Source organism: Pezoporus wallicus, unplaced genomic scaffold, assembly GCF_028554395.1.
Source record: "Pezoporus wallicus isolate ANWC-B61680 ecotype Strahan unplaced genomic scaffold, APGP_CSIRO_Pwel_v1 contig_2771, whole genome shotgun sequence".
Classification (NCBI taxonomy): domain Eukaryota; kingdom Metazoa; phylum Chordata; class Aves; order Psittaciformes; family Psittacidae; genus Pezoporus; species Pezoporus wallicus.
In genome coordinates, this window is record NW_026640005.1 from 109,123 (window position 1) to 121,247 (window position 12,125).

The following is a 12,125-nucleotide window of genomic DNA, read 5'->3' on the forward strand; positions in this document are numbered from 1 at the left end:
TTGTGTGTGGGAAACTCACTTTCTTATATGAAAATACACATTTAATGTGTAGAGAAATAGCATAAATTATATTTGACTAGAAGGAGAACAGGTTATATATTGTTATTTTCTAGATATGTATGCTGTAAACAGTATAAGCATTAGTTCCCAAACATATATAAAAGATAATCTGTTCCCTCTTATTGTGTGTATAAGTATTCCATAATTGTAGAATTATAGAATAGTTTGGTTTGGAAGGGACCTTAAAGATCACTTAGTTCCATCTCCCCTGCCAAGGAAGGGACACCTTCCACTAGACCAGGTTGCTCAAAGGCCCATAAAGAATTCAGGAGAAAGGACTTATTTTTTTCAGCATGGCACATGTAGAGTAAAATAGGAAAATTAACCTGTTGCATTTCTGTATTATACAGTAAAAATCTTACTGTAACTGGTAAGTACATAATCAGGCAGATGACAGTTCCCAACCACATCAGTGGGGCTACCCAAATGATTAGTAATTAGTGTTTCAGCAGCAGTGTTTCAGCTTCTTGCCCTAAGGCTGCAAAACAGTGACTGGATTTTCAGAAGTGCTTCTCGTTCTGTGCCTTTTCTCTCCTCAATGGGAAACCACACATTTCAACTCTTGCTCAATTTTTGGCATTGAAAAACACGTTCTGCCTTTAAAACTTATTCAGACAATAGCATAAAAGGGAAAAAGGTCTGTTTCCCAACTATAGATGCTTTGCCAAACCTCACAGTCCTTCACTGACCTCTTCTTCCTCTCTCTGTGCACTTTAATAGCTTTGAGAATTTCTGCCGTGCCTCTTTCTCACCCATCTAGCCTGATTAGATTATACATGCTCACCAAGTTGCTAGCTCAAATTCTGTCAGTGGAAGCTTTCGCAGAGAAAGTCTGAGAAATGGATTCAGCCCAGGAATTATCCAAAGAAACATACTTGCCGTTGGTGTGAGAGTTGTGTTATTTCTGGTTAGAACAACTTTGGTCACATAGGAAGCTCTCAAAGTTTGATTACTTTAAATTCCCTGCTCCTAGGTCCAGAGATACAAAGTGCAAAAAAACCCAGATTGATTCAAAGGACACTCTTCCACTCACAGAGGTTGTTGCACATGACAGTCAGAGATGGCTCAGCACACTGGCATTCTGCCACACAGGCAGGGCCACACTGGCTTTCCATGGACTGTTATCTTATCTGTCTCCTCATTGCAACCTCCTTTAAAACAATAGAGGTGTCAGCCTGCACCTGCAGAGCTTTCTTGGTGACTAGTCAGAGAAAACATAAGTGAGTGATAAAGGCACTTGCCCTGCCAACCTTGCTTGTAATGTTCCCATACTGTAAGATGCAAACAGACACCAGCTGTAGCTTTGAGAAATGAAAAATCTATTTGTCTTAATTTGCTATATAATTTCAGGAGATACCAACAGTGGTAATGGCTCTTACTGAAACCTTATAAAGAAAGATTAAAGGTGTCAAGTCTCCTCACAGACCAGCTGCCATGGCATAAAACATAAGAAATACAGTCAAGTCTGCTAGAAATCAGCTGAAGTTTTGAAAAGTTGATTTTCTGCTGAAAATTCTCCAACATTTCTTGCACTTATCTGTAGTTTATGGTGATCTCTTCTTTGGAACTTGTCCCAGAAGTTCAGTGAGGTACAGAGACAAATAAAAGCTTGCACATAAGAAGGTGTAATTTAACAGCTAGAGTGCTGGACCTTCGAAATCGCACCTACTCTTATCATTATATCCCTGCTATATTTTCTTTTTCTACAGTGCCTACCCTTAAACCCAAACCCAAGTCAATAGTGAGATGCACCGCCTATTTTTGTGAATAATCCTCTTAGATTTTTGAAAATTTCTCTGGAGTTTCTTTCTAGTTTTGAGCTGGACTGGGTTTTTTCATACTGACACAGACTGTGCTGATCCAGTGCTGCTGATCTGTAGTTTTACTGAACCTTAGGCAAGCCAGTTATTTTCTAGGCTCAGGTTGCCCATTTATAAAGGAAAGGGTAGTGATGTTTTGTTATCTACACCTCAGACCTGTTGAGACTTTAAAATGGAAGCATGCTTAGAAATCAAGGGTCTGGTATGTGAAAAGATCAGTGCAGGAGTTATTGTATTATAATTTCATGAGGTCAGTGAGGCCAGTACTTATCTTATTTGCCACCTGACTTTGTGTTCCTGGCAGTAGCCAGACACAGGCGGAATACCTACAGGTGTCTGACTGGCTTCCATGAGGAAATGCCTAGCAGCTAGTATCAACCAGTTGTCTCTGCATTTCATTACAAAACACAGGCTTGAGCCAAGAGTATCTTTATTGACTCCAGACTGCCTTGCCATGCTGGTGCCCACCTGTGTCAACCAGTGATAACTGCCAGCCTTGCAAGCACTGACACACAGAATCCTGATCTGATCACCATACAGTACCTCTCAGTGGCATCTTCATGGTGTGTATCCTTGTCACCTCATCCTTGAGTTTCCCTTCACAGTAATACGCTCCAATAGTTTCACTGGCCTGTTCCCTTTTCCACACCACTGTTTTGGCTGTTGGCCTCTTCAGATCTTCGTTGACTTCCAGTGGTTCCCGGTGTTGGTTTGTCACATCCTCCTGGTCTCGGTCTATCGTGATAGACTCACGGGAGTGCCATTTGGAAGTGATGCAGATAAGTGCTGTCTCGGAGTTGTCCACCAGAGGGAATGAATTGATCAGTATGAGGTCCAGTGCCGCTTCCACTTTACCTAAGGGAAAAAGCAGCAAGTGGAAAAAGTTTACTGCAGAGTTTGTGTATATGGCTGATCAAATCACCAGATAAGCTGTTTCACCCATTACTCAGGGTTTCTCTTGCACAGTTTCTGTGCAAAATGGAAAGATTGCAGATTAACTATTCCACTACACTGACTTTAGGATTTACTTCTTAAGTCTTGAACAGATAGAGCTTGTTCTTCTCAGAAGAAGAAGATCACAAACTTGTGGAATTTCTTTTGGAAAACCATGGGTTGCAGAAGCAGACATATCCTTGAATAGTTAGACGTGTACATAAATGCCTGAAATACGGTGCTGGTAACAAGGCCAGTGGATAATTTTCAGGGTTAGTTTGATAGTGTTTCTTTTACATTCTTTACATGGATTTTATATACATGAACTGATATAGAGTAGATATATCTTTTGATTATGCGAATTGGCAGTACTTTGAACAGTTGGAGTATTTTCTGACAGCTGTTTTATGAATCGGGATTAATGATTTCATAATCATGCACATGTTAACCATTCGAAGCCCTGACAGACAGCGGCAAGAACTATGACATAAAAAAGCAGTCTCAGAAAAAAAGAGCAAGTCAGCAGCACTAGTAGAATCATTTTTCCTAAGGTTAAGTTTTAATCAATCGAAATGGCTCCTTTTGCTCAACAGAACTGCCAGAAATACACGGAGATTTGAAAATGGTAGCTACAAGCCTGATTAAAACAGTCTCTGGAAGAGTACTACAGATTCAGCTGTTGAAATGCGTGTAGCAGGAGGGAAATACAGCTCTCCTATAATCAACAATTTGCAAATAACAGGCATTTCCCTTTACTTTTGAAATTCAGAGTAAGGAGAAAGGAAACAGTAACATTTTTTCCAGCTGAAGCAGGAAGAATACTTGATTTCTTTTATTCACCACATCTATTTTCCTGCTTTGAATACAAGTATGTTTTGTATTTACACAGAGACACCTAATATTTAGTGCCACTCAGCTTCCAAATGTTCCTCAGATTGGAAGGAAGGGGTATAGTCTTAGATAAGGGAGGTCAAAAGGTCTTAGTGCTGACTGCAGTCTTTGCGTGAGTCCCTCTAGTGCTTGGGGCCAAGGGAGGAGGTCCTCCTCTGCTGTCAATGCCAGCAGCCACCCTGGGGACCTAAGTATCTTGACAGCACACTGATGCTCACCACACCCAGCCAGCCTGCCACAGCTACCACTCTCTAATGTGCCAGCCCAGATAACCTGCGGTTACACAATGGAGGAATGAAGCCTTCTGGAAAGGGCGCAAGAGCCACTGCAGTTGTGTGTTGCATAAAGGTGCAGGTCGGAGAAGTCAGTTCATCCCGCTGCACGTGCAAAAACCAATCCTTCAAACAAAGATACAGAAGTAAGTGATAGAAACGGGGCCACACTCACACATTCATTTTGTAGGGCATTTATCTCAATGTTTTTACTTTTATATGAGGAGCATTTGTGCTCTCCCTATGGGTCTGATGCATCACCTGAAGGCAGGTGTAATTCAACAGACACCAACATTGAAAGCAGAGGGCTTCAGTTTCTTTCAGCAAGGATCACATGCCAAGTACTGCAAGATCCTAATTTCTGCAGAATTCTGTGAAACTTGGAATCAAATCTGGATACAAACTCCATGACTTGATGTGTTGATCTGTGTTGAGGTGAGGCAGGCTACTGCAGATCAGGACTGTGCCTAGCACCCACAGGGCACAGAGCTGCACCTGTCTTTCCAGTACAGGGGTATGGGCCCAAGTTGCTGGGGTCCTACAGAGGATGGCTGCTTTTCCAAGGCTCAAGTTTCTTTTCTCTATCATTTCTCTGTTCTCTAACTCCAACACAGATTGAAAGGTGAAAAGAATACTTTCCCACCCCCTGCATCTCAACATTTTAATACACTAAGAAAAAGTAGTGGAATTGTGAGTTTTGAGGACTAACTTTCATGTTGCCTTTGATCCCCATGCAAGACCCCTATGCAAGAAATAGCAAAGTAGATTCAGGGCATTTGCTGAAAGCTTTTCTGTTTCTTTGTATTAATCAAATTGTGTAATCAAAGTGTAGAACAATCACAGCTCAGGCATATTGCTTATTTACTCTTGTGCTTATTCCAGATGAATCAAATTCTAGCCACTGGTGGATGGATAGTGTTCTGATTGATTGTCTAAATATATGTGGGGTTTTGTCATATTAAGCACTGCAGAGTAACCTAGACACCTTCATCAAGCAGATGGAGCGCAGGTGAAGTTTCGTGTCTTCTAGAGAAACACTACAAGGCCTTTATTTGTCTAAAAGGTAGTAATACCTATGCATAAGTATGGAATTGTGTGCCAGGCATAATTTGACAGCTAAGGTTTCACAGCTGGAATATAGTGCAAGCAGAAATTACAATATATACAAGTGAAATCTTTGCAGTAAGGACAGCTGTGCTTTAGGTGTATTTTGGGGGAAAAAAAAATGAAAAAAGCACTCTAGCAGCACATTGATTAGAAGGCAACTCACTTGTTTAACCCAGAATCTAGCAGGACTGCCAGTTTAAATCAGTCTAGGCCTCTGAGGTGATAGAAGTGCTTTCTTTGACTGCACTGAGAGCTGCTACCCTCAGACTGGGGGGGGGGGGGGGGGGGGGGAACCCAGAAAAGTGTAAAATATACGTATGCTTAGGGATTCCTACAGCATCTCTTCCTGGTAATGCAACTTAAAATAACCCAACTAGCCTTGCTAAAGAGGAATTTACTTAGTCTAGCAAAATTTAGGCAAATCCTACCCTTGATGTTAATGAAGACTTTAAGTATGTAAGGACCAAATAAGGACAACAGGATTTAGCTCTCTGAGCAAAGCACAAAAATACAGACAGGAAACTCCCTTTCCCTGTACCCGTGATAGTTCTCTGTGCTTCCTTGAAAAACTCCTTTGACTCCTGCCCTGGTCCTTGAAGAACTGACCTTATCAGGAAGGCAATTTGCTCTGCGTGCAAGCAGATTCTGAGAAGACAGAGCACTTGAAAACACTAATGTTAGAAATGGGAAATAACATGCACAGAGGATTCATTGCCCAGTATTTACTCATTGTGGTGCAGTGTTTTGGGCTCTTCCACCACAGGGAAAATGTCACCCACTAAATCGGTAAGTTTAAATAACAGCACACCCATATAACCCAGACAACAAAATGAATGCAGGGAGACATTTGCTGTTTCTCTCCACTCATCCTTAACCACAGGGTTGTGCTCTCCCTTGTTAGGTTATACCTGGATGTATTTTTCAGAACTTCTCTAGTACACATACTCCTGGGGAAATTGTGCTGAGCAGAGAATTAGTGTGTATCACACTGTCGTTGTAGTCCCTCAGTGGTCTCATTCCCTATCAAAATGCCGCTCATACGGGCACAGGGTCATCATGTTTTCTGTGCTGTGCTGCACCAGGAAAACTCAGTGAGGACCATCTGGAAGAAATGGCTCTCAGGAATTCCCTGGAACACATCCCAGACATAGGTCTGATCAAAGAGCAAGAAAGTCTCTGATAGAGTTTAAAACATCACTTCGCTATATCAGAACTCTACAGTACTCTCACTTCACCACTGATTTTGCCAAGTAGAGTAATGGGAGTTGTTTCTGGTGCTAAGCACAGTTTGTGACTAATGAGGCTCAGGGCCCTGACTAGTGGCAGCCTGAAAATAACACAAAAGAAAATCATCAGCACAGTCAGAAGTGCAGATGGAACTGCACTGTCAAGAAGGACCTGTTGTAGTCCAAAGGGGAAATTAACCAAGCCGCTTCATAGGACAGGCTGACACAATGTAAAAAGTAAATAAATACCAGGCAACAAAATACCAGTCTTGAAGTAAAAAGTTTACATATATAGTACCCTTGAATACAGAAATTTCATTTATGAACCATTTCAAAACCCTTCCAGAACATAATAAATTCCTATTATCTTCATACCCTGAAAGTGTTTGCCTTTCCTAGAGCTGAATTACAAAATTAATTTTGATGGATTTTTTTACTTCTCTGTGATACGACCCTGGTTTAACGTTATTAGTGCCTGTTCTTAGTTTGGGTGCTAGTTGAAGAGCAATTATCAAACCTGTACCTTAAAAAAAAATCAGCATTTTTAATGCTTAACAGGTCTCAAGTTTCCCCACATGTATCCTCTGAAACCACAGTGGAACAGCATCCTAAGTATGATCTTGCCACTAGCACAGTATTGATGCTGTCTTCGGAGGATAGGTCTTTGTCACAGTTTCTCAAAGATTTTCATCCGCCTAGTCCCAGACAGGTCTTGCATCACAGTGGGAGCTGACCGTGGAACTATACATATGTCGCACAAGTGGAAGGCGAATCCATTTTTGCTTCATTTCTTCTATGCCTATCCAACACTCCACACATCACAATGACTTCTTGCTTTTCCATGGCAAGACAAACAGGAGTTTCGTGTTTGAAAGATGGTCTGGGCCATGCAGGCTCAAATCTATGTGACCAATACAGATCAGGTTTCTAACACAGGTAATTCTCTTTGTGAAGGACCAATTACACATCTCTCTTGTCCTAAAGCAAGCTGCTAGCTGCAGTCAGTCCTGACTTCTATGCCCCCCCCCCCCCCCCCCGTCCACCTAACGCTTTACAGATGAAATTCTTGTGTCAGTCTATTGCAAAATGTTACTTAAATTTTTACATTAAATGAAATTAAAAAAAAATCCATCCAACCATCTTAATTATGACTAAATAATCCCAAAATCTAAAATACATAGTGTGTATATATATAAGAAATCTGTATCTAAAACAATAACACATTAACACTTGTGAATGTAGCATAATTCCATTTCACTCTTTTAGATTTTATTCCTCAGAGTCTGATGCAATGCCTTTTCACTCCTGATTACTCCCCACTGCTGAAATGGCCTTTGGGAACACAGGCTTCCTAATAGCTACTCTACCTCTCGCTGGGTCTGAACCAGGCATATACCGAAAGCAAACTGCAAAGATGAGAAATAGAAGGGCAAACCAGAGAGAATCATCCCACTTTTGTAATTCTACTTAGGGTCAGTGCATAGAGCTGCCTGCTGTTGTTTTTGCCTTCTAGCTGCAGAGTCAAGGAGCAATGAGTTAATTCACAGCTGGAACTTGTTTCTTTGCAAACATATAGGCAGCAAGGTAACTAAACCAGAACAGCTCTCTTTCTCCCATAAGACAGATTTGTAAATCATGATTGTCCTAACAGAACTGTGCAGACACACTAACATTCAGCAGGTCAGAGATTCAACCAGTGATCCCTGTGGCAGGACAATCTTTCCTGGATTATACAAAGGCTACATCTCAAGAAGAGTCTAAATTACGTGTAAATTTCAGACTCATGAAAAAGGCTCCAGGATACTCTTCCCTCTTGGCAAATAACCTAAGTGTGGCAGGCAGATGGGATTGCTTTGTCTCACAAATCAAATGCACTTCAGGAACAAGAAATTAAATCTATGATTTGATCTGACAGCAGCATGTTTGAAGATACTCACACAGGCCTAGTCCTTTAATTATCGGAAGAATAATATCCTAACATGAGTGCCTGCTCATGGTCAAAGGTGTGTCTTAACCAGAGTTTATATAGGTTTTCTTTAGGTTAGGTTAAATTTGTCAAGAGAAAAACAGGTCTTGAAACTATCATTAGAATTTTTCCAGTCTAATTAAAAATCATGACTTCTTGTAAATTTGAAGAGCCTACAGCATCATAACAGTGCTTCTGTGCACAGTAATGTATGTTAAAAGTTGCTTAAATTTATAAATATGTAAATGTGTCATGTAATAATAATAATAATATATACGATTTATCAGGGTTTTTTTCATATTGATCCCAAAGAAAACACAGCCATCAATGAGGATGTTAGAAAGCTACCACTGAATGCCACTCCATTGTTATCTCCACTGTTACCCTTTCTTAACAGAAAAGGTTAATAAACCTTTTGAGTCTTTACCATAGATGGGTCCACACACACACAAAAAGAAATCCAGTATTTTTAGATTTAAGATTATTGGTAGAACAAAGCTTAGGCACAGAAGATTCCATCTGTCTTGCAGAAGAGAGGCACTAGACAACGTATTTATTTCCTCCCAGAAATAGTCAAAGAAATGGGCTTGAAACTGGTTTTAATTGTTGCTGGTTTCTACAGTCTCTTACTGATGGAGGCCATCTTGCTAAAATAAGGCTTACACACAAACATTTTTGAGAGTTAGCCAACTGTGAGAATCTGAAAGCAAATTATCAGACCATTTGAGGATGTTAAAAGGGAAAAGGCGACATCTGACACTCATTCCTTGCTTTTTCCTCTGCCTTCCAAGGGAATAGGTGAGTCTGCAGCTCTCTTTGGTCAGAACCTAACTAACTTAACTAGATTGTACCTAGTCACAACCTTGGGGTTTGAATCCATACTTCAGGATGGATTCCAGGATCATTTTGATTCTACAAAATGCTCAGTGCAGTAAAATGAACCAAAATAAAAATGTGTGGTGATGCTCAGTCTAGTTTCACGAATGCCGGTAGGATAAAATTCAACCCTTTGTCAGTTTAACTGAACATTTGCTATGTCAAGCAGTTCAAAAGTAAGCATTCGTATGTATTTTGAATGTTACTTTCCAAATCAGATCTTTAGCTGCAAATGGAGCACTTTTATTAGAACAACAACAAGAAAAGACATTATATCAATGGCCGTTTCTCGTAACAGGAGCCAAGACAACAGTCTTTGCTTTGGAAAAGGGTGGAGTGGATTTTGTGCCTACCCAGCAACACACCCATGAAGAAGCCCATGATCACTGGGGACAAGGTTAAGCCAGTCCACTGTCTGCGTTGAGTGTAAAGCCTCCCCTGCTCAGGGAATGTCATTCCTGCTTTCCTGAACTCCGCCTGCAGTATCTAAAGGAAAGCGGGATTGCATTGTCTTCCACTGCTTGCCCCAGGAAACATGATATCATTCTCAAACAAAAGCGGGAAAGCTGACAGATCTATTGAGATGGGTGTGACTACAGCACACACCTCGCTGCTCAGCCCCTGTGGAAAAGGCACTGACGGGCAGCTCTTCAGTACCGAGCTGTCTGCACTGCCCATGTTTACAGCTAATCTCTGCAGACAACTTTTGTTCTTCCCCTACTTCTGACTCAACAAATGTCGCTTGCCTGCTGTATCAGGTGTATGTTTTGATGTAGAGAAACAGCAGAGACAAGGAAAAAGAGCTGGGATAACTGGACTCCTTTTCTTCTCTTTCATGCTGCTTGCAGCACCAGGTTGTCTCCTTCAAGTGAAAAGCTGAAGTGATCTGAAGGCTAAATAGGCTGAAACAATGTGCATAATTAAAGCCACAAAAGAGGATTTGGTAAACAATATGCAGACTATTACACCAAAGGCTAGATAAGAATACTACCAAACGTATACTCAACAGATTTTAAACATATATTTTTCCCTGTGTTAATCTCTAGGTGCCAAAAGTAAAATTGCAAACTCATTTGTTCATAATTTCTCTTAGGTATTTGCATGCTGCTAATCCAGAAGATTTGTGAATTTTCAAGCTAGTTACACAGCAGTGAAGACTTCTGCTTTTTCTTGCTACTTTCTGGTTTTCCTTGCAGGACAACCTGCAGTTTTATAGCATATTACCTTTTTGCTGGACTGGAAGAACATATACATGCCTCAATGAAATGGTTAGGAATGAGTTAAGCCTAAGGTTATTGTGTAAACTGTATTTCTGTTTTACCAATTTTGCTTAGTATATTACCCAGAACAAACTGGCCAAAAAAAGCAAAACATGGACGGTGAAACAACACTCAAATGCTGAACAATTAGGAATCTGATGGCAAGAGAACAGGCTTCCTCAGGGCTCTGCTAGTGATACCTTCAGCAAACCATCTCTAACATTAATTCTCTGAATACTATAAAATAAGTTTCCATTAGTTAGTCTTACTGTGTACCATTTCTCCAGATGTCTTATGACTAAATTCTGACTTGCTGAACTAATGACATTTGCTGATAATATTGAACCACTCCTTAGCTGTATTTGAAGTGTTATTAACTGATCTTCTATAAGGTGCCCTTTTTGTCCACTTTCACATAGATTTCAGTTCTGGAATCTTGTCTGTCTAAAACCTTGTCTAAAATCAGATACTGGAATGCCAAGAAATGTCACATTTCCCACCACACAGCCATTTCATAAAATCAGACACAGAGCAGATATTGTTGGGGAATGACACCAATGGTTTCAAAGTTGTGAGCTTTGTGAAGAAGTTAATACCATTAGACAGAAGAGAAACCCTGTTGTAGTCTCTGTCTGTGTCCACAAACTATTTCTACAACAGAAAAGAGGTAGGAGCAGATTCTACATGTGGCTAAACCCTCCCCAGCAGCTTGGACACAGTCCTGCCCCCACTTGCTTTAAGAGGGCTGCAGAGAGGTAAGTGGACTCACTGAAACAAATGTTAGTACTCATCTATAAAGGTAAGTGCTGAAGTAAGGAGTAGGGAGTCATGCACTTTGTCTGCACATTGCATGAGAAGAAAGGCATGACAGTTCCACCACAGATACTAAAGCAAAGGCTTACCTGAAATCATCAGGCTGAATCCATAGAGAACTAGATGTGCTAAAGCATCCATGCTTTCCAAAATATATCCATCCAGTTCTTACAGTCGCTCATGGAGTATCCTTTTCTCAGGGCAGACGTTTACCGGTTACTCTTCTCCATTGTGGAACGCTGTTTACAAGTCACAGACAAGAAATCATAGCACTGGCGCAGGCTGGAACAGTCTCATTGCTGTCTGAGTACAGGGAGTTTAAGTTCCTTTTTCCTGTTTCCTTTGTAGATTAGGATGGGAAAGGCAGGATCTTAGAGGTATTTTGTATCAGCACGACTGCAGGGCAGTGTAAATCCAGTTCATCCAGCAATACATCAAAACGGTTATCTGGAGCTGCTGGAGAAGCAGGGGACTGCTGTTGGTCACAATCAGCAAAATAGGAACAATGATGGCATTCTCCAGTAGGCGGGAGAGTGCTAATAAAAGCTCCTCCACCTAGGTACAGTAGGGGGAAAGTGTCATCCCCTCCTCATAGCACAGATCTGTTAATTTCTCATGGTGCTATCATATTTTCCCTGATTTATTAAACCCATGTGTAAGCTGCTGGCTGCAACGCATCTCAGCATCCAGTAATGAAAATATGAAGTAAACAGTAACAAACCAACCAGATGAATCCAGTATAGCTCAAAGCCAGCCACAATCCAGCAAACTACTCCATTAGTTCATGTTCTTCAATGGAAACGATTCTGCTCTATGTTTGACAATTGGAAACAGACTGAAAACTTGTTGCAATAATAAATCATACCCAAGTTAGAGTTATTATGACTTCAGTGGGATCAAAA

At 40.8% G+C, this 12,125-nt stretch overlaps 1 protein-coding gene across 1 annotated transcript in view; it reads right to left on the bottom strand.

Moving 5' to 3' along the window:
- Positions 1-11,757, bottom strand: part of TEK (TEK receptor tyrosine kinase) — a 37,690-nt gene extending 25,933 nt beyond the window's left edge. Inside the window, exons 1-2 of the mRNA XM_057417046.1 lie at positions 11,313-11,757; positions 2,424-2,735 (exon numbers count right to left, since the gene is read on the bottom strand). Of these exons, the coding sequence (XP_057273029.1) occupies positions 2,424-2,735; positions 11,313-11,364 (364 nt within the window). The 5' untranslated portion in view covers positions 11,365-11,757. The remainder of the gene's footprint in view (positions 1-2,423; positions 2,736-11,312) is intronic.
- Positions 11,758-12,125: the final 368 nt, after the last annotated feature.